This window comes from Colletotrichum fructicola, assembly GCF_000319635.2.
Source record: "Colletotrichum fructicola Nara gc5 chromosome Unknown KSG_Nara_v1_contig06, whole genome shotgun sequence".
Lineage (NCBI taxonomy): Eukaryota > Fungi > Ascomycota > Sordariomycetes > Glomerellales > Glomerellaceae > Colletotrichum > Colletotrichum fructicola.
The window spans coordinates 2,865,555-2,887,308 of record NW_027094056.1 but is presented as its reverse complement, the minus strand read 5'-3'; the positions used below and the strand labels follow the sequence as shown (position 1 = coordinate 2,887,308).

At 53.6% G+C, this 21,754-nt stretch overlaps 7 protein-coding genes across 7 annotated transcripts; 4 read left to right on the top strand and 3 right to left on the bottom strand.

The window, feature by feature from the left end:
• Positions 1-1,953: 1,953 nt before the first annotated feature.
• On the top strand, positions 1,954-2,814 carry CGGC5_v011062 (uncharacterized protein; the record flags this gene model as incomplete). The annotated part of the gene is made up of 1 exon (XM_032025711.1): positions 1,954-2,814. One exon carries the CDS (start codon positions 1,954-1,956, stop codon positions 2,812-2,814), a length of 861 nt encoding a protein of 286 aa, XP_031877731.1.
• Positions 2,815-6,885: 4,071 nt separating this feature from the next.
• CGGC5_v011061 (uncharacterized protein) lies at positions 6,886-7,648 on the bottom strand (the record flags this gene model as incomplete). Its single annotated transcript, XM_032025710.1, has 2 exons — positions 6,886-7,018; positions 7,077-7,648. 2 exons carry the CDS (start codon positions 7,646-7,648, stop codon positions 6,886-6,888), a joined length of 705 nt encoding a protein of 234 aa, XP_031877725.1.
• A 6,887-nt stretch (positions 7,649-14,535) lies between these two features.
• Positions 14,536-15,057, top strand: CGGC5_v011060 (uncharacterized protein; the record flags this gene model as incomplete). Its single annotated transcript, XM_066152473.1, has 4 exons — positions 14,536-14,569; positions 14,606-14,611; positions 14,668-14,794; positions 14,949-15,057. The coding sequence occupies 4 exons, from the start codon at positions 14,536-14,538 to the stop codon at positions 15,055-15,057; spliced, it is 276 nt and encodes a 91-aa protein (XP_066008137.1).
• A 62-nt stretch (positions 15,058-15,119) lies between these two features.
• gpi2 (Phosphatidylinositol N-acetylglucosaminyltransferase GPI2 subunit) lies at positions 15,120-16,748 on the top strand (the record flags this gene model as incomplete). The annotated part of the gene is made up of 1 exon (XM_032027631.1): positions 15,120-16,748. The coding sequence occupies one exon, from the start codon at positions 15,120-15,122 to the stop codon at positions 16,746-16,748; it is 1,629 nt and encodes a 542-aa protein (XP_031876006.1).
• A 234-nt stretch (positions 16,749-16,982) lies between these two features.
• On the bottom strand, positions 16,983-17,678 carry CGGC5_v011058 (uncharacterized protein; the record flags this gene model as incomplete). The annotated part of the gene is made up of 1 exon (XM_032027630.1): positions 16,983-17,678. The coding sequence occupies one exon, from the start codon at positions 17,676-17,678 to the stop codon at positions 16,983-16,985; it is 696 nt and encodes a 231-aa protein (XP_031876012.1).
• A 379-nt stretch (positions 17,679-18,057) lies between these two features.
• On the bottom strand, positions 18,058-19,103 carry CGGC5_v011057 (uncharacterized protein; the record flags this gene model as incomplete). Its single annotated transcript, XM_066152472.1, has 3 exons — positions 18,058-18,403; positions 18,496-18,516; positions 18,916-19,103. The coding sequence occupies 3 exons, from the start codon at positions 19,101-19,103 to the stop codon at positions 18,058-18,060; spliced, it is 555 nt and encodes a 184-aa protein (XP_066008287.1).
• Positions 19,104-20,722: 1,619 nt separating this feature from the next.
• Positions 20,723-21,445, top strand: CGGC5_v011056 (uncharacterized protein; the record flags this gene model as incomplete). Its single annotated transcript, XM_032027627.1, has 1 exon — positions 20,723-21,445. One exon carries the CDS (start codon positions 20,723-20,725, stop codon positions 21,443-21,445), a length of 723 nt encoding a protein of 240 aa, XP_031876023.1.
• Positions 21,446-21,754: the final 309 nt, after the last annotated feature.

Sequence of the window (21,754 nt, the reverse complement as noted above, 5' to 3'; positions counted from 1 at the left end):
ATGCAAGTTGAATCTCGAGCTCGGTTAAACTCGGGGCGGGTATAATTGAAGCAAATATTGATGTTCTATATGATAATATTCATACAAAGTAAGAAGTCGTCTTTGCTATTTCGATTCGTGGGTATTTATCATTGAATACATCAACTCAAGAGCCGCACGAAGACGGCAACAAAGATTCGCCTCGTCTTTATAGTTAGTCCTGGTCCCGCTGCTGTTCGAGGGGTAAAACTCCCAAGCATACACGAGGATGTGCTCTCTTCATAGTAGAGGAAGCAACGCTACGAAAGCAATTTCATTTGGCCGAGAAAATGAGTCATCTCTGGTCTTCGTAGAGTTTTGGCAGCGATGATCAAGGCCCATTGGAAGACTTCCCGCCCAGTGTCGGGTGTTCCTGCGGAGGTTTGACGAACGAAACACCAAAAATGCCAATATTCGACGTCCATTAGTATAGTGGGAGTGGCATCGCAAATGACCCCAGGTATTACCAAAATGAGCGCGATGTCTCATTCCTCGGTCAAATCTTGATTGTTCAACCGGTCATGTATATATAACCTACGCCTTGTCAGGAATTAGGAATGGCCAGTAGTCGACCAAACTCTCCCAAGGTGTGCCTTTTTCCTGTCTAAACCTCCTATGTTACAAGAATGAGACAGAATGTCAGAAATTTACTTTTGGATCAACCATAGCTTTATTGCTTATGTACCCTGAACAACTTCCAGTCAGCGGAAGCCAGCAGAGAAAATCTTGGCGGTCTTGCAAGTGTCTTTTGACAGGAGCAGATGTCACAGTCGATGGGTGCGAAAAAATGCCTCTTGAAAACATGATGTCGAGAATGCCGCGACGCATTTGGCTTCTTGTTATTCGAGAAGCTTGTGCCGAAGACAGACCATGAGTTTCATATCAGATGGACGACGCCAGCGAAAGGCTGCTTGCTGTTTGGGTATAGATTCACAAGCACATGCATGTTCCATGTCACCATTAGGAGCAATGAAGTTGCCTCGCAGGAATGTCGATCTGGATCCATGAGGTGATAATTGTTGCTGTCTTCATGAGAAGTCGAGGCGATAAAGATTTGCCTAAGCCGTGGTCTACGTGCAACGTATTCGTTCGGATACACCAATACCGCCAAGGAAACTCGACACAGATAAGGCAGCTCTTTATTCGTCATTGGACTTTCTTATCTCTGAGATGAGTATGATGATATTGACTCAAGTAGTGGTGCCTATGTTGGACAAACCTTACCCAATTTCTAAGTGGCGTGCCGTATTCCTGGATGGATGGTAATGAGGCTTTGAACAACCACTGCCATCTTGCTTTTCTTAGGCTCCTGCAGTCAAATTCTTCGTGTTAAGTGGAATTGGGAAGTGGCATCCTTCAGAGATATTACTGAGCCTCTAGCGTTATAAGTTTACTGATGAAAGCTAACAAGAATCCTCACGCCAGGACATAAATTACGATCTCAACCTCGATGAGCAGTAAGAGTCTTGCTATCCGGGCGGATGCTTCTGGCTAAACGGACGGAGAACTATCTTTATCAGCTCTAACAGTTCATTTATTTCAACCATATCATATTCCCCATCGTCCCTATCCCTCTTATCGTCGTCGTTGTAGTCGTTGTAGTCGTTATCGTTGTTGTCCCTAGTTCGGTCTTTACCTACTACGAATAACTAAAAGTTTCAGCAGAGACCATCAAGTCCGCTGGTAAATGGAGCAAAACTTGTTGTGCAATAGGATGATGCTCTCAAGAAAGCTTAGGCATTGAGCCGATAGCCCTTTTGGTGTGTTGCGCATTATGAAGTGCATAGACACCTTGATACTTAGAGAGCTTGGTGGCAACCTTGTTTCCATCGGAGGAAGGGTGCAAACCACTCCTATCTTCCTCTTCATTCATTTATTCTCGTCCGTTTGTCTTCTTCCTTTCTCGTTGTACATATTCACCACCAGATTCTAACCATGTCTAACCCTGGAACCATTCCAGACGGCGACGAGGACATGATGACTGCCACCGCCCCTTTCAAGAATTCTCTCGAGACGGCTCCCAATGCCGGAAGCCCAGACTCAAAGGCTCATACGGAACCAAACCATAGCAACCCCTACAACACTGAACAACAGCTCACGACATCGACAGGTGGCTTGTCCATCGAGGATAAGATCGAAGGCGAGCTTCGTCGCAGTGACAGACAACAGCGGGTGGAGATCTTGGCCGGCTTGTTTCTCCAGACGTGCGCTGGGGATTGGAGTAACGGCATCGATGTTGGATTGTGTGGACACCTCCATTCAGTGGTCGATGGGAAGAAGTTCGACTCGCACTTTGATATCATCGCAGTCATCTGCTTTCGATGGCAACTTGCCTGCCTGGCGGATGATTTGATTGGTTTGTTTGGCCTTTCCAAGCTCAACGGCGAGACATGTCTTATGTGGAGATACCACGACTGGAAATTCAGCGCCGGTGCGGTGTTCCAACCCTTTGGCGAGCGTTATGGCGCAGTATGGGGCCGGTTTCTGCGCAGCTCTTGTGAGCTGCGGCCTACCAAGGGCCAAAGACCTCGTTTTTATCGTTTTCTGCAGTACATGACTGCGGCAGCTGTGGAGGCCGACCTGGGAGTGCACGCTACAGAGGCTCTCGTCGACAAACTTGCCCAGTACATCATTGCCGAGAAGAAGAAATTGCAGGATCAGGGTTTTCAGGATAAGGAGACCCATCATCGGGGCCGGGACTGGATCAAGTCGGTTGGTCGGACAGTTCATCGCTCTCTCTCTCCTCACAAGAGCCGCAAACGTTCCAACACCGCAACATCCCGGCACTCTTGCTGAGGATCTTCTAGTTCTGCTATGGACAACTAACCTTGAGCTTTCCACGGATGTCGGCCCAGTCGAAAATTCAGGATGAATACTTTGGAGGCTTGGACGGACGACAGAGGGTTGGATTGGGTGGGCTTGGAGTCAAAGAAGCACCACTCACACCTTCTTTGGCTTTAAAATGGCCAACAGCAACTCACGACGAGGTGCGTTTGATGGCCAGGCGCAGGATGGAGAGTGGGCATTGAGAGACCATGTGACGAGCCAAATGCGAACGAGACGGTGTTTTTAAATCGACTGAAAACTGCACTAGAGCGAATATCTCCTTGGGTTCTGGAATCGTCCTTGAGCTGGGCATCAGCAGACGAAAAGAGGATTGGTATGGGGCTTCAGGCAAACATACCAGGGGGACAACTTCGCATTCCTTTGTCACACTCGGCCTCTGACAATGTTACTTTGAATCCTCTCTTAGATTGAAATACCCATATCATCTTCAACAGCCAAGAGTGGATTTGGTTTGAAGCTAGAAATACCACTCTAGATCTCATCTACCCCATTTGAGAACTTCCAATAGAGCAACCCGCATCATCCGAACACCCGCCCTGTGAGAATTCCAACCTTCTTGCCGTCAACCGTTCTTCCGGTAGACGGCACCGTCGACGACACAAACATAAAGTGGAACGAGTCATTTTCGACGTCGGAACCGAGGCCGTCGCACCCGCACCCCCTCGGTCGCCGAACCACAACGGAAGGGGGAAGGGAGACGGGGACGGGGGGAGACCAAAAAAAAAGATGACATCAATTCAAATAGGAGTGATGGGATTGGCTTCCCCGATGGAGAATCCTTGCGGTCAATCCTTCTAGAAGGTTTAGACTAAATGGGACTATATATAGGATCCCTTGCCCCTCAGCGGCTAGATCGGAGTCGCAAATCGGCAAAGCGGCAACGCTCCATGTCGAAGTGCGATGACGATGTGCAGAAAATCTCCGTGGATTGAGCTGGTGGTTCCGTAGCTGAAATGCCAAGACCGGGGGAAGGGTTCATCGCATAAGAAGCTGGATTGTCTCTTAAATAGGAGGTGGTCAGAAATGAGGCTATCACGGCTGTCGGCTTGGTATCTACGGGGAGGCCGCACGTCGCTCGGGTCAGGGCGGCGTGTTTGCACTCTCGCCGAATTATTCACGTTTCGATTCAGGATACACATTGAATTGACGGCTTCCCTCTTTCCCGTATCTGTTATGCGAAGATTCAGAGTGTTGTTGCAGAGATGAGGTGCAAATAGGGTACAGTCAGCTTGGATCGGCAGTTGGACATGCACGTGGCGTTGATACAACCCAATAGGATTCAGCAAGCGTACACCAATGTGCTTGGCATTTTGATGAATGGCCATAAGTAAACAATGCTCTTGCTGTGAGTTACCAAAGCCTTCAATTGATGCTCTGTGAGACGACGAGACGTCTTGGCTGGCTTGCGATAGATGTGTAGATGATTGATTTCGTGCTTTAACGCAAACAATATAAGAGCGGGTGTCTATACGTGTGTGAATTCAATCATCCAAGCACGATCTGCGTTTCTGCTTGATTGGCATGCAGAGCATGTGCCCGATTCACTGGCCCCTTACGGCATCGTTGGTGACTTTTGGTGACCACAATGTTTGAGCAACGATGAACACAATGATCTTGCACCTGAATACATGGACATTAGTACCAGCCTCCAGAAACGGCGTGGGAGATGATAGACCTGCTAGAGGTATCTATGAAGAGACAAGCTAACTCATGGAATTGAGAAGGCCCTGATGGGAACCCCTACTAACATGGAATTTCGAGCCCATTCTAGCTGGAATCGATCTTCAATCCGGAGGCGGATATTTGGAGACAAGAAGTGGGCTTCTTACACCGATGAACCTGCTGCGCAATATGCTTGAGACGAGGCAATGTGGCTGAACCTGCTTCAAAGGTACTCTCAGTCTCGCTATCGTCGATCTCGCTGCTTGGCATTCAAGGGAAGTCAAAGTTGTGAACTCGAGACCCCTTGGCGAAATCCGCCAAGGTGGGCGGAGTGTTTCTATGTTCAACTGCCGGAATTTGTCTAAATCCTCGCTATGTTTGATGTTAGTGGCAGCAGTGGCAGGAGACTTGTAAATCTACCCGTCTTCGCCGGTCCGTTTCGTGCAGACTTTCCGCAATGAATAAGATGTCAGAGGCGAGGAAAATTCTATGAATACCCGAAATCATGTAGGCTCGCCTTATTTCTCGGAGTATTGAGAGCTCGCCCAGGATGGGGTTATGCTGATCATGGAAAGGGACCAGGTAGATAGCCCTCAGTGCATTGGCTGGCTACCTTAGACAAGAAGACAGGACGCAACCCGTCTTTTATAGAGCCTGCGATGGCCATTGGATGATTTCCGCTTTATAAGCATAAAGAAAAGATATCCAAATCTCTGCAACAAAATATGTGCCGTTCGAGCCTGTTTGCTCATCTCGAACAAAGCATCGTGCGTATACATTGGTGTTCACAATTTCCCGTAACAGCCTTTGACTTGATCAATGCCGGCCGCGGTGATGTCTCCGTTTTATTCGATCCTGCATCAGTTCAAACTAAGGTTGAAGATCAATAAGGACAAGAAAGTTATCTGAGAGTATTCCAGAACAGCGCCCTGTCCATGGTTGTGAACGAGCTGAATCTGATCCAACCTATCTTTCGCCTCAAATCAGCAGCCAAGGAGACTTAGTCGCTCGGATTGTGTTGTGAACGGCGCAATTGTAGGCCTGCGTCTTCTAATATATCTGCAGTGTTGACACTGCGGAAGACGGGATTTCCTTTGCTATGTCGTCACGCGTTCACAACTCAGCTGCGGCTGAGTACCCAGAAGACCCCTGACTGCGACGCAAGTATAAAACAACACAAACAGGGCTTGAAGTTATCTGCAAACCACAATGACTTCTTGCGCGAAGTCCTTCCAATGAATCGAGACATCTGACCAAGTCTGCGCAGATTCACTTCTAGTATCTCTCTATAAAAGCTTGGCTCAGCGGCGAAGGCATCCCAATTGCTGTCGCCGCCGTCACCGCCCTCCTTTTCATCCCTGTCTTTTAGGTATCTTAGACTTATTCTTGTGTGATAATAGTTGCGTATAATCATAGTTCGAAGAGTGTGTGGTTTGGGGAGTGACAGGCAGCCGAAGCAATCACCAAGCCTTCAAGCAGATTGCCGGTACCAAGCTTGGAGGGAGCAGACCCAACAATTGCGGTTGACAGCCCAAGGAGCGTCAAGAATTACGCATAAATACAAACTCTCCGGAAACACATTTCAACATTTGGTATGACAAAAAGAACATAAGCTTCACGGCACGTTTGGCGTGATCCATGATCTGCGACTCCAAAGTTGCCGATCACCCGGGGGTTAGGAACGTTCGGCACACATGCCCACCCACCCACATCATCCGGCAGGGCCCGAGAACTGCGTGTATGGGGACGTCCGCGGGAAAAGCGGATGTGCAGAACTGCAATAGTGAGCGTCGGCATCGTCGTCGAGTGCTTCTGCGGTCCAGCTCATGGTTGGTTTTCTGATAGATTGGCGGCCGCCCAGATGGTTGGTTTTCCATTGATGAAAACACTTAACCATAGTCCACAAACCACACTTGCATACCACTGTTCCAGTTGAGTCCCTTGAATAAATGTCCATCGAATTGTAGATGTAGACGTGATTGATATCATCTCGCGTTGCGAAGCTGTGTTGAGTACGTCGACAGAGTTGTCGGTATGGCGGTGTTCCGTGGGGATGGATGGTATCGGTGTTGTTCAGCTCTCTCCATCACAGCCCATCACCAAATCATCGCCTGTGTCGTGTCGAGAGCCAGTCCTCGTTCTTCCCACGTCGCACCCAGCTCATCACTTCACAGCACGCCAAGAAAACCCCAAGGCTAACGATGATAAATTTCGTTTGTATTCCAAAAAACCAGCGCCGCGCTCAGTAGTAAAATAAAATGGTATCGCAAATGTCTAGAATCACATTAATAGGTCGTGGTAGCCTGAAACCGCCCCCCCTTTTTCCTATTCCTTTCTTTTTTTCCTTGGTGGTACAAATCATGATTGCCTCTCGAGGTCCTCCTCGTCGCGGTACGGGGGCACGTCTGAGCGGAATGACGGGGCCTTGCAGGGCTTCTCGTCTCCTTCCAGGCGGATTTCTCCTTGAGGGAGAGTGTAGTGGCTGCGGACCCTGTTCATCATTAGTCTCGTGTTTTTTTTGACTACTTGCAAGCAGGACCAGAACTCACCCTTGAAACGTCGTGCCGACCGTCTCCAGCACCAAAAGAACCAACACCAGAGCGATGACGGCGCCCAAGACGATTAGGTCGGGGTGCTGCTCAAAGATGGCGATAGTCGGCTTCGGGACCTGCACGTGCTTCCAGCAAGGCACCCTTGAGGGCATCAGCTCCGCCAGGCCGTCCTTGAGCGTCATCGGCTTGATGGTCTCGGGGGACCCCGTGCCGTCCACGTCGACGACCCTGTCCTTTGCTGCTGCTGCTTGAGGGTGCTTCGACAGGGCCTGGAGGTAGTCGGTCTTGAGCGGCCTCGGCGCCGCGAGGACAAGTGACGGCGGGATGACTTTTGAGGGGGAGACGGGGCGGTTGTCGAAGATGATCTCGACCTTGCTGTCGTCGGACTGCTCCTGCTCCTGGATGATGGCGACGGGGCGCATGCGGTGCATGGAGACGCGGGTGATGTGTGTCCAGCGGCGGGCCTCGCCCTTGATCTGAGAGACCATGTCGGAGATGGTCATGGGGACGGGCATTGCTGTGGCCATCTCGGCGAGGCCCAGGGCGTAGAGGAATGTTGAGGGCTTCATGGTGGTTGTGTGTGTTGGTGAGGTGGTGAATGATTCGTATAAGACGGTGTCGTCGATGTTCTCCACAGGTATGCTTCGAGTGACTGATTGAAACTGAGAGTTGCTGTATAAGCTAGTGTATATCGATGTATGTGTCGTGAATATCTCGTGAGCTGATCGTGTGACCGTCGATGTAAGTTGTGTTGAGCCTCTGCTATAACTCTGATTCCACCAATACTCCGAAGCCAAGGCGCATAGACGGCAAGTTTATATTGAAATATATGCGGGTGGCAAGCAGCACGTCTCTCAAGGTTGTTGTTGTATGTAGTCGAAGAGTAAAAGTGGTGGTGGTGGGTGTTGATGCGGGGGATGAACAGCCGTGGGTGGGATGTCAGGTCTGGGCACCCGATTTATTAGAGGAAAAAAGAGAGAGGACCGGGGTCGTAGCGGCCGAGAGTCAGGTTCCAGGCACAAGGGCGAACCCGAGCGCAGCGTAGAGCCAAAAAAGAGGTTCCGGCTCAAAGCAGAGCAGAAGACAGAGAGGGTCCGTGATGGAGGGCGGGAAACCTCGAAGGCGAGTGAAACAAAACAAGTAACGGCTCTGAGGTGTGGCTCGCCGATGCAAGATGCGCGAGGAATGAAGAAGATGGGACGGGGCGACTAGTAAGGACGGCCGGATGCGGGAGAGTGGTGGTGGGCAAAGATGTGTGAGTGTGTGAGTGAGAGGAAGGGTCTTCGTGGAGTTCTTTTTTGACGTGCCAAGGCGAGAGGCGGAGGCTTGGTGGTAATATAGACAAAAGAGAACCGGCCGAGAGGGAAGGAAGTGCTAGAACAGATTAGTTTGGAATGGGATCTATCCGCAATCAGCTGTAGGAACGATGGGCACTGGGGGCGGCGTGGGTGTTTATTATGTCAAGACTCAGATCGAGAGAGAGAGCGGGAGACTTGGTGAAAGAGAGGGCGGCACTGGGAAACTATGTAATAACGTAAAGGTACCTTTTTTACGCATTGGGATTGATTTGACATGGCCTGGCTTGCCCGAAGACGGTCGGTCTGCTGCTACCTAGCTCGAGGTATTCTCCGTTCACTTTTCTCTGCTCGACTCCGTCTTGGATGCTGCTCTCACAGACAAGTCCAACCCAGGTCCTTCCTCTCTCTCTCCTCTCCTCCCCCCAAAAGCGGGCGTCCAGGGGCCCTTGGGAGAGAGGGACGGAGGAGCAGGAGGAGGAGGAGGAGGGACGGCGGCAGGGTCAGGGCCCAGGGATCTAGGCTCGTCCAGGGATGCAGGGATGCTCTGGACCCTGTGTTGTGGACGACTGCGGTTGCGCCCTGGTCGACGGCGGCGTGCGATTCGAACATGGTCTCCCACATGCTGTTTCTGCTTGGCCTCCTTCCCGACCCTGTGCGGCCCTGTTTCTTTCTGGCTGTCCTGTTCATGTCACGACATGCTGCAAGCTGCACCTGGATCGCTTGCCTTTAAACTTTCGAGGCAGCCAAGCCCAGCAGCGAATCCAACACAGCTAGCGCCCTGGCTGGGACACAGCAGCATTCCGACATGGCAGGGGGAGGAAGCCAAAGGAGGGCCACTGCGCAGCGGCCAATTGATTGAGCTGACTCTGGCAGAGTGCTAACGAGAACGAGAGTAGAGAGAATAGCCTGCCGTGTAGCCGATCTCTGTTCAGTCAGGCTCGGGCGATCCCTGGCGTTTGTGTGTTATGCCGGAGCGCAGTGTACTGTTGTACAAGCTTCACAAGTTGATTCTGTTGGCGGTCTTCTCTTCGGGGGACCGGTTTTCTCGGCACCCATGTTTAAAAGGCGATGAAGATCCCTCGGAGGTCCCCGTCCCCCCGTCTCCCGCGACATGTTTCCAAAAAGTCTTCGTGTGTCCCGATTTAGGATCGAACGAGACGACGGGGAGAGAGAGGTTGGCGGCGATGGGTTGGTGGGCGCGGGGTGAGCTGGGCCTGCCTGGGACTACTACCACATTGTCCCAAACCCAGAGGGCACGCATTTAGCTGTGTGCTTTGGCTCGCCGTGTCACCAAGGATGGTTGGTGAGGTCCCCTGGATGGATGGACGAGTCGGCTATCCACCAGTTGGGGTAGGGGGGGGGGGGGGGGGGGGGGCTGCACGACGGACTGCACCATGTACGGCGGGTGGGGATTGGGGGGAGGAGGTCAGGCACCCTTCTGCACCTGGCTGCAGAGTGAAGACCCATTGCAAAAGAAAGAGAGCGAGAGAGGAGAGGGCCGCGGGATCCAAGGGACGCGAGAGAGAGCCTGAGAGCATCTGAAAGGGAAAGTGGCACATCCCGGTCGACAGATCCCCATGTGTCACGCCCGAAGGCCGGACGAGGGGTCCCATGCGTGCGTGAGTTCGGCGGGTTTCCATTGGCGTGTTGGAGTCTGTTGAAGGTTGAGGTCGACCGAGAGCAAAGAAGAAGGGACGAATGCACAGAGACTCGTAGCATTAGGAGAGGGCGCCTCTGGACTGGACGGGTTCCAGGGGAAGAAAGGCTCGACGCTTGCTGTCACAGCGTGAGGTGAGGTTCAAGGTGGGAGGATGGATGGATGTGGGCCAGCGATGTGCTGCTTGGGATGGGGGTGGCTTGCAGGACAGGGCCTGAGGTAAGACCGAACGAGATGGTCAAGCTTTTGGCTCCGCTGCTTCAGCTAATTACAGGTATTCCTCGGCTCTGAATCGACAAGGAGTGCGGCGTGCTGCCGGCGGGGAACAGGAAAAGAAGCAAATGCCAAATAACATGGCGTTCTGTTTGGTCATGCACGAGACGCGGAAACGAGAGAGAAAGAGGCATGGAAAAGCAACAACACCGCAAGACAGACCAGACCTGTGTGAGAGAGACGGCAGGCAGGTCTCTCTATCCTTCTCTGGGGCGGCTTGCAGTCTGCAGATGCAGGGCTAGCTGATGACCCCATTCGGACAGCACATTGTCTCATTCGCCATTGTGATTCGTGGATGTGCCTGCCCACCTCTGGGGATTCTCGCTAGTGCTGCGTAGAGGTGATGGATCAGTGTGGTGGTGAGCTCTTGGCTCTCGAGCTGCAGGTATTCAACCTGAGGCTTTCTGATTAAAGACTATCACCGTATGATGACGATGATGGAAGACGACGGATCGTGAGGAACAAAGGCAGACAGGGAAGATGTGGCCCGTTGATTAGACTCGAGTAAAAAGTATGCCTTGCACAACTCAGAGGATCAACTCAATTCCAAGGCAGGAAACCCATCGAATGCCACAACAGCAGCAGCAGCAGCAGCAACAAGTCATGCAGCACCCCAGGAGCACGACAGCCAGCCACGAAAACGCCCAGTACCACAGCTCCCCTTTCCCACAGAATCCAGCAAAATCAAGCTTTCCCAAGTGTTCCCTCAAACCAGCTTGGCCTCTCCTCTGCGGTGCCTTCGCTCGCCTGCTCCTCCCCATCTTTCATTTCCCCATTTCCGCCCGTCCACATGTGCGAGCGGGAGCACGTGGGGAGCTGCCCTGTGTGAGAGGCTCGCTTGCAAGCATCAGCCCGTCGGGCGAGTCCCCTCTGTGTAAATGAACAAAACCCATTGCCACTGCCCCATGACTGACTGCCAGCCGAAGCAGGGCACACAATATCGCCGCGTCCAGGCCGTTGGCATCGGAGGGGAAAAAAAAAACGAGGAAAAACCACAGCGAGAGAGAACCCATTCATTAATTAAGAAGCCCACTCAGAAGAGGCACACCGGCACGGGCACTCTCCCAGCCACGATAATGGTCGATTACCGTGCCTGTCCATGTCCCATCTGGACGCCGTAGAATTGCGCACGGCACGCGGCAGCCCGCCTCTGGCTCTAACAAAATACGCCATATTAGGGCGCATTTGGACAGACGAGGGAGAGAGACACACGCACAGAGAAACCAGGCTCCCTGCCCGGTGCTTATCCATTGGTGTTGCTCTCGCGGTTGCTGTCCGTGTTAGCGTTCCATTGGACTTTCTGACCGTGTTGTATTCTCGTTGGGTGCCATGTGGAATATCGGTCCCTAGAGCTGAAGCTAGGCGACGACCCTCCCCTCTTCCAGTGTCCCCTTTCCCGTCCGGGATGCTTAGTCACGACCCGTCCAGCCCACTTCAGCCAGCCCAAGCCCAGCTCCCTCACGATGCTTGGCGCCGTTGTCCCCGTGGCCTCGTACAGAGGGAAATTGCGCGCCAGCTGCGCCCGACTCAATGCAAACAGGCAGCGTCGCTCACTTGCGGGGGATGCAAGAAGATCAGTCAATCAGCGTGCCAAGACAAGACACGATCTCGACAAACGGGGAAGAGGGCAGAAATTTGACAGCGCATGGCTTCTTCAGCTGCCTCAGCTTACACGCTGCCCGTAAGCAACAGATCGATCGCCTCTGGCCGATGCAACTCGACGGCGTCATTAGAGCATGTCACAGCTGCATTTTTGGCCTTCCAAACAAAAGGTCCCTCTCAATATGCCGGAGTCACTTATCAATGACACCATGCAGACTTGCTCGATGGCGGCGGCCCCTTTTTTCCACCTCCTGGTGCGAGCCGGCGCCAAAGACAAAACTGCTGCATCCAAGCAATGGATCGACGCCAAGGATCCACTGATCATTGACGGGCAACACACAAATCGACGGTTGGTGTCCAGGACGACTGACTGCGTTCGACGGCGGCGGTTGCTTGCTTCAGACGGGCTCAAGACACGGGACATTCCGACGGATGCAGCCCAGATATGTCCCCGGCGACAAACATCTTGTGGGTTTCTAGTTTCGCGCCATTTTGTGAGGCATTTGGAGTGTCTCTCGCTCTCTTTCCTCCGTGCTCTCCTCATTTAATGTCCGAGGCTTGGCCCCGCTGACTTCAGACGTGAATCCATAATTCATCGTCCATCGAAGCGTCTGAACGACCCCTTTCATGATCGACATGACAAGCAATCGCCGAGCATTGAGCCAGAGGAAACCTCGCTCGCATTGACCATTGATGCTTGACGATTGACCACTGACGATGGACAAAGAAGGAAGAATACCCATGGTCATTCCCGTCCATGGCAACTGGAGCCTGGCCTTGACCCTTTTTCCTGCAAGTCTGTGACAGTTTCGTTCCATCGCAGCCGAGGGCCCCACCCCGGCAGAAACAGCAGAGCCCGCTTCTTCTTGCCCCGACGTGAGGTTGTCTGAACGTCAAAACGGTTTCAAGCAGCTTCAAACGAGCTTTTCCACCCGCGTGCATGCCCATGTCGGCCCATTGAAAATGCCACTTCGCGACCGTGGGAATGAAACTCCCCTCTCCCAATGATACGAAAAAAGTCCGAATGGCATGCTTTGCCTACCTTTCGCCAAGCACGTCCGGTAATACCTGCTTCAGGTCAAAACTTGAGGCAAGGGAGGTCGAGCCGACTCCATCCTCCGTCGTCGCAGATCCCTCGCTTTCTTTCGTTGATGTCATGTTGCCTCGTGCCTGGAGAAGAGACAGCCAAAGGAAGATAGGGGATCTACGATTGGCAGGCAAACCCACAAAAAAGATGGGCTGAGATGTGGTTGAGGCTATTCGCACTAGCAACCCGCCCGAAACGTCAGTAACTCGGGCCCTTTCCTGCAGAGGACGGTCAATGGCAGCACAACCACCGCAACCGCAACCTCGCTGCTAGGTTATCCGTCGAGGGCTTTCCGGCTGGCCCGCGAAAGTTCCAAAATAAGCAGTCCCATCCAGGGCAGAAAAAGACAGAGACAGAGGAGTGCTGGCCCGCGGGCTGCTGCAGGCTGCAGCGTTCTTCTTCCGGCTTAGTCCCTGTAGGGCGGCGCAAGAGAGGTCTGGACCGGCCGACCTTGTCCTCGACTCCCTCGTCAACGCGGCGGGCCCAGAGGAGCGGTAGGTGCTAAGAGGGCGTGCTAGGCAGAGCTGGGAATGGTAGACGAGCACGCGACCAGGCAGCCGGTTGGGTTGGGTGTAGTGTACCTACTTTACGGCGCGGAGGCGGAGGCGGTGTTCCCTTGACCGTTGTGTGCTGCTGCGCAAAGTGTCAAGGGAGGGGAGGGGTTGGGTTGGTGAAATTTCCCGCGAACGCAATGCGCAGCACGGCGTTGTATGAAGAGCCAGTGGGATGCCGTGTAGCGTATTCCGCAATATGGGAAAGAAGAGGGAGTCCAGGCCAGGCCCCCAGGGAGCAGCCGTAAACAAGCTTTGAGCTACTGCGGGGCCGGTCTTCTTGTTCTTCATTTACAGATTAAAACAGATATTCGGGCCCCAGAGGAGCTGCGATGATTGCTTCTGGAAGTCGTTCGTATTCCGCGGACCCTCTAGGGCGCATGGCGGGAACGGTGATGCCGGTGCCCTCTTTGGGCCAAGCGAAGGGTGCTGACATCGCGAAATCTAAAGTGGCGGGGTGGAACTTCGTTCTAAGGGTCCAATGGGCAACATCTCAGCACACGATAGTCGGGCGACGATGGCTGTGCTAGTGGGCCATGATCACCGTGATCAATTATGGCGGATGGTTCGTTGTTATGCGGTTCGTGGTGTTTGGCTGGATTGGTTGTCTCCGAGAATCTGGGGGGAAGCCGCGGGCCGCGATGGCAGACGCGTTCCCTTGGGTTTAGATTCTTTACGGATACCAAAGTGAGGTAGTGTAGATGGAGTTGTCAATCATTCCGGTTGACATTGGCCCTGCATTGCCCGGAAAGTCAGGATGGAGATGGGACGACTACGACGACTACGACCACGAAGACGACGACGACGACGATCGATTGACTTTCGCGTCGTCCGCGCAAGCTTTTTGGGTTTCGACATAGTACAGGACGAAAAAAGAAGTTCCCGAAGCTTTGGCATCCCGCGGACCCGGGCGAACCTCCATCGTCGTCAATTGCGCGTCACCACCATCCCGAGTCAAACCAAGAGCAGCCGTGTGTTCAGAGTTGAGATGGGCGAGGCGGATGAGACAACGCAACACATACGTCTGTTGCAGGCAGGCAGGCATCCGTGATTCCTAGATTTAGGTGCGTTTCCGTAATACCCGACTCCCGACTCGGGCAAAAGTTAAGCTTGCTGGCAGAGGTGAGAGCTGCAGAGTTGCACGCGGGAGCAGTGTTCTCTACGATTGGCTCTGTCTTTTCCAGGAAGCACGGCGGGTGCCGCTCCTCTCGGCCACCGAATAGCGAGCCAAAAAGGTCCCCAAAGCGGTTAGTGGCCCGGGCGGGAGACCCCTGCCAACCTGGCCTGACTCGGGCCCGTCCCCACCAATCTCCTTTCCCCGTCTGTGCACGCTCCCTTTTTTTTTTATTTTTTTTATTGGGTGAGCTGCATAGCACCTGTTCAATTAACCACAGTGGCCAGCCTTGCGCGCCCTCGCTCCAACTTCACTCCATCCGCGACCGCGAGGCTGAGAGGGTCCGACGCCTCGATGCCAGCAATCCCGCCCATCACCGACTCACACGGCCATTGAGCGCTCGCACTGATCTCGTGTCTCTCTTCTCCCCAACGCCGTGTCCGGCGGCACACGCCTCAATGTCCCCGACAACCCCGACGGACTACAATGCCCCTCCGCCCCTAACCCGCTCCTCCACCCTCCCCGCCGGCCTCAACGGCACCACCAACATCACCACCACCACCAACGGCGCATCCTCCACGACCAGCTCCAGCGTCACCCCGACGAACCTCCAGCCCCAGAACCGATCCCACCTCGCCCCCGAAGATGCCTTCCTAGCGACCTCCCCTCCCCGCCGCCCCGTGCAGTCCTTCCCGGACGCCGGCGTCGGCGCAGACCACCGCGCCGCCCGCGCCCGCCTCCGTCACAACGCCGGCGGCCGCAACAGCATCGACCCCCTCGCCGACGGCATCCAGCGCCGCTCCCGCTCCCGCCGCAGCCGCAAGCGCACCTGGAAGAAGCTCATGTGGGTCAAGCAGAGCTACCCGGACAACTACACCGACCAGGCCACCTTCCTCGAGAGCCTGCAGCGCAACCCGCGCCTGCAGCCCTACGACTTCTGGCCCCTGGTCGCCGACTCCACCGTCATCGTCCAGCACGTGTGCTCCGTCATCGTCTTCATCGTCTGCTTCGTCCTCATCTTCCAGGAGCGCGTCTCGCCCGTGTCCATCGTCTCGTGGGGCAGCCTGGCCACGCTGCTGGGCTGGCTGCTGTGGGAGCGCTGGGAGGCCGACGAGGAGCGCATGGCCGTCGAGCGCGGCGTGAACGGCGTCGTCGAGCCGGGCGTGGTCACGAAGCGGAGGGAGACGGTCAGCCGGAGGACGGGGAGCATGCCGCGGCGTCCGCCGTCGCAGGTCGACGAGTCTTCCGCGGCCACCACGGCCACGAGCTCCGTGACGAACCTCTCCACGAGCGCCGAGCGTCTGCCGCGGCACTCGCACTCCGCCTCCGCGAGCTCCCTCATCTCTTCCACCTCGGCCACCTCCCAACCCGCCTCGTACCGCCGGCACAGCCAGGAAGTGGTGACGGGCAGCAGCAACCCGCCGCTGCCGCGCCGCGCCTCCTTCCCGCTGCCCGGCGACGACACCTCCCGCGTTCACCAGCGCTTCGGCACCATCAAGAGCGCCATCCTCATCTACTCGACGCTGCTCGGCCTCTCGCCCATCCTCAAGTCGCTCACGCGCTCCACCTCCAGCGACAGCATCTGGGCCATGTCCTTCTGGCTGCTCGCCATCAACATCTTCTTCTTCGACTACTCGGGCGGCGTGCGCGTCAACATCCCCGCCTCGCTGTCCACCAACGCCGCCCTCATGGCCTCTACCGTGCTCGCCAGCCGGCTGCCCTCCACCGGCCAGGTTTTTAGTTTGACGCTCTTCAGCATCGAGGTGTTTGGCCTGTTCCCCGTCTTCCGACGCTACGCGCGCCACCGCAGCTGGGGGTACCACTACGCCATGACGGTGTTTCTCGTCCTCGGCGCGGGCGCGGGCGTGGGCATTATTCTCGGGGACCACAACGGCGCCGGCGGGTGCTGCTGGCCGTGGAAGAGCGCGTGTATTGGCATGGTTGTTAGCGTGCTCATTGCGGCGATTGCGATGGGCGGGTGTAGTTGGTGGCTGATTGGGTTGCAAAAGTACAAGAATGAGATTTACGGCCCGTGGGACCCCGCGAGGCCTATTATTATGAGTCGACGACTGTGGGACGATGGTTGAGAGGAGGAATTTGATGATTTGATAGATATGAATAGAGTGGTTCTAATAATGCGTGACCGATAGCTAGTCTCTATCCTGGTCTTCGTCTCTTGGCTTCCGGGTATGCGTGATCGTGACAATATTGTACAAACCGGACACCATATTCCAAACCAGGTCCCACATGGCCATCACAGCTACGAAGTGATAAAGTCCCCGCGCCAGCTAAGACTCAAAAGATGAATCGGAGCCAAGACCTCATGCTACTGACTCTTTCGCCGTGGCCGTCGCAACTTCTGCCTCGGTAACAGGTTTCTTCTCCTCGCCCTTCTCGTCCACCTCGCTTGTCTTCGCCGGAGGAGAGCGGGCGTGACGGATCCCATAGTGGTTCAACACGCTATCCAGCACACTGTCCAACACCAAAAACACCACCACGAAAAACCCAACCTCACGAACCTGCCCCCACCGCCGGGCCCTCGACTCCTTCTCCCAGGCGGCGGCCCTCTCCAGTTCCTGGACGTACTCCTCGCATGTCGGCGCGCTCTCGCGCAGATCGACTGCTACCAAGGGTTTGCGGTGGATGAAATCCAGGACGCTCTGGGTTGTGTCGCGTCCGGGGGCGGTGTAGCCTAGATCCTTGCGGTGTGCTTCGATCTCTCTTTGGAACTGCTCCTTCGCTGAGTCCAACTTCCTCTGGGTTTCTGTTTGGAGGGCGAGGCGGTGCGCTTCGTAGGCTTTTTTTGTGGCTTCTAGGGCGTTTCTATTGCCGAGCCGCTCGCGGGATGTGTTGGGTGCTTCGGAGGAGAAGTTTTGTCGTCTGAGGAGAGATTGGAAGGCGGTTGATGAGTTGTGTGTAGGTGTGCGGGATGGGACCCGGGGTCTGTAGATGGAAGCCCGGCTGGTGATGGTTTTGTTGATGGCTCGCTGGGAGCCGCGGAGCAGACTTGAAAACATTGCTGCGGTGGGCTATGATCGTTTTGTTTTTTTCTGATGATCTGTGATGTTGTGGTTTGGATGTCATACTTTGCGTTCAGAGGTTGATGATGGGGTTGTTATATATCTGGTTGGGACCTTGAGGTTGCTCGCACCTGACAATCGGAGAAAACAGGAGTAGAACCTTGCGACGTTCTTTGTGAGCACGAAATGTAATAGTTACTTGTTTTTTTTTTTAAAAAAAAAGAAGAAAAAAAAAACTAAAAAGCTTTTGTAGATATAAATGAGCAGAGTACGTTCTTACTATCATATATGGCGTCTGGGATGAGTTGAATGGTGTTGCTGTTAACCTAGTAGTACATGCCTCCTCGTCAATTGGCCCAAAAGAAGTTTCTAAATTTCAATAACCTTTCGCATCCGACTTCTCGTCCGGCGTACCCGACTCCTCATCCTCCTCATCCGGCTTCCGCCGAGGATGGAACGGAACAGGAGTCAATTTCCAGATTATGACATTGACCAGAATAAACCCCAGTAAGAATTTGCGAAACTCGCGATCCTGCAAGTCTCTGAACATGTCGTCAAGTCGTCCTGCGATGTCGAGTCTAAATGGCCGCCGTCTCGGAATACCGACTTGTCCTCTGTTTGCGGTCGTGTTGACACGGTGCACGGCGTAGGTTTTCCTGGTGATTTGCAGGGTGGGTTCTTTCGTATTAGGCGGGTTGTGGGATGGCGATGCATTGCTTGGTCTAGAAGAGAATGGTTGGTGCCTGGTGAGGATGTGGAACGCATTGGATGAGGTGGTAACTGGGCGTGGCAACTGGGCCAAGGGGCGGCTGACAAGGTTTCTGGTGATGGCTCTCTGGGAGCCGCGAAGTAGACATTGAAACATTGTTTCGGTGGGATGTCGAAGACGAAAATAGGTAGGGACGATAATCAGATACGACAGTTGAGTATGAATGAGTCTGCGGGAAGAGTTTTCTAGCACGGGAAAAATAGGGGTTGTTTTGAGTGAGTAATTGGGACATTGAGGTTACTCACACCTGACCGTCAGAGAAAATGGAAACCTTGCGTTTTCTTAGGCCCCCCCTTTTCGAGCAGCAAGTATGGAAGCACCCTGATTTATTTTGTTTTCTGCGTGTAGATGGATGAGTGGAATACGCTCATTGTTACAAGCTGCGTCTAAGAGGGGCTGAAAAGTGCTACTGTTCCTAGTTCTATACACGTCCTTGTCTCCAGAGGTAGCCTAAGGGCCGCTCACGAAACGATATCTGGATCTGTCTTTGATGTAGGGCTGTTGTCTGGTGTAATCTCTTCCGCCGTCTCCTTCTCCTGCTTGTTGGGCTTTTTGGGGCCTGACATCGCACCGACGAAACCCATGACAATGATCGCCAAGGCCAGCGTCCAGAACCTGTATCTCTTCTGCTTCCGAATTATCTCCAAATCCATCTTGATTTTATCCAGCTTCTCGCTTATCTCGCGCAATGCCTTCATTATCTCGCGTAGATGCTTCTTTCGTTCAGGTCTTGCTGCAACACGGCAAATGATGCCTCTTTGGGTGGTGCTGTCGCCCTCATTGTTGGCTCCGTCCCCCCTGTTGACGTCGGCATCATTGTTGACATTGACTTTGCTTTGGTAGGAATGTTTTCTGGAGCTAGCAAGTAGTCTGAAGGCTGCGTATAATGGTTGACTTTGTTGTGATTGCCGGATCGATGCCTCTCGATAGAACGTTGGTGTTTGGCGCGATGCGCTTGGCCGGGCAAGGGCGGTGAGGGCGCGTTGGGAGCCGCGAAAGAGGTTTCGAAACATGACTCTTGATTTGGAGCTTTAATCCGGGTGTATACTGGTGTGGTTCTGATCACTGTGCCTCGAATGGGGATGAATGCCGTGGCAATTTCAAGATCATAATCATGCCTTAGGTAGTGAGAAGAAAGCGTGAAGCTCACCAGATACACAGCTTTGTCATTTACCATACGAGGTCCGGTGGCAACAGTTTCTTGTTTTTATTTCTTTCCTTCGAGGTCGAGCAGAGCAAATGGTAGGGAAATATCGGAGACAACACACCAGAAAGTTTCTGTATTATTCGCAGCGTATGGACCTATGCCAAAGGCGTCCCACGCCTCCGGTCGTCTCCGTCCCTCCGAAACTCTCCATCATAGAGCGCCTAGATCCACCTATTGACACCGTGAGGGTAGGCCGAGCCAACATACGACTCTCCCTGGCATCCCGATCGGCAAGGGCCGGAGGAGTCAGTATTCCGTCCGCAGGAACTCGCGTTCGATTTTTTGTTGCTCTTGTCCTCTTTCATCGCCTCTCCCATACAAGCGTAACCCGATTTATGGTTGTTTCGTGGCTGACCGTTTTTGATAATCTTTTCAAGGCAAAATGTCGTCAGGTGGTAACCTCCGAATAAGCCAACGACGAACATGGCGCCGTCTAGAGCCCCCCAACCCCAGCGTTGTTTGATGTTCATGGCGTACAAGACATTTCTGTCTGTTTTTAAGTTGGACTTCGCGGAATTCTGTCCAGGTTTGTGGTGCCTGGGCCGAGGTTGAGGCGCAGGAGTTGTGTGAAAGTAAGTGGCCCGGCGCAAGGGAAACTTGGGAGTAGGAATTTTGTGCCCAGAGCCCCTGATGACGACGTCGGTGACGACTCGAAGCATTTTGAGGGTTTTGTTTTGATCTGAGAGTGGGTGATTTTGTGTGGTTGGCGGGTCTTGACTTCAGAACGTGATGAAGTCTGGTGGCGTGTTGTCTTGTGTTAATTCAAAAGTCGTGAGATATCTACCACTGCAAGTGTTTGTTGATCATTACGAAGATAAAATCCAATTCAAGACATGGCGTTGGATCTCTGACATCGTTGGAGCTCTGCAGTTTGCCCCGTTGGTGCCGTCCATAACCATGAAAGGTGTGAAGTTTCCATCCATGTTGGACATCAAGCTTGTTTTCTGGCGCCAACTTTTGACTTCGCAGTGGATTTACAAAGAACCTGAAATTTTTGGTTTCCAAATCCTCTTTCATTTTCAACTCCATCGAAGAACCGTCCTATATCGAAAAAAATCAGAAACCATGTCGTTGCAATCCTGCGGCATCGCCTGTAGGCTCTTCAGCCTCATGGCCAGAAGCCCTCTTACATCTAGATTGCGCGAACAGAGCGGCCTGGTCATTACTCGCCTCCCTGCATCAATCTTCCACCCTCCTCTTTGGGGTCCCTCGGCAATCGTCAGAGCTCTCGCAACAACAGCACCCCGCGAGGCGGCTGACAGCCCCATCTCGACCCTCATCCAAAAGCTCCGCAACGAAGTCGACACCGCCCAGGCCCAAAACAGAAACCTGGTAGAGAGGCTTCAAAAAGCCGACAATGCGAACAGACGACTGTCCGTGAAGCTGGAAGAGTCCGACTCGGAGAGACGCATCGCGCAGATGCGGTACGAGAAGATGAGCGAGCGGCTGACGGAGAACAACAAAACCCTGGAGCGATGGCAGCAGCGGAATGTTCGTTTCCAAGAGCAGCTTGAGACTGAGGCAAATAGGAACCCTGAGAAAGCCAAGCGCGATTTTGAGAGGAAGTGTGAAAACAACTTGAAGTCGTACTTGAAGCTCGCGGAGAGCAAGGATGCCCAGATTCGGGAGCTAGAGGGCATGAAGGGCACGGCCTGGGTGGTTGCTGCATTGATCAAGGTTGTTGGGGGAACCATTTACATTGGAATCATTCTACGTTTTATCTTGTTCGCGGGTTTGGTGATTGAGGAGGATGTGAGGAAGGCGAAGATGGAGAATAAGAACGTGTGAGATCGGAGTGGTGTAGGTTGAAGGCCGTTCCCGATCGATGCCATTTTCACTGTGCTATAGAAACAATCTTTCATTCACTTGCAATAAAGGAAGGCGGGCTCTACTACAAGCACTTGCCGTCAAAGACTGCTTTCCTTGCAGGTCTGGTTAGCGTTTCTCACCTTTTGATCAGTCGTCTGCTTTCGATTTTGCTTTCTTCCCTCACTCGCATCCTCTCGACCTCACCTTCCCACCCGCGACCTATGGCTCCCATTTTCCCACCCTGCCCTTACCTTTTCCTCTTTTCCCGCCTGCCCGAATCCTCGCGTC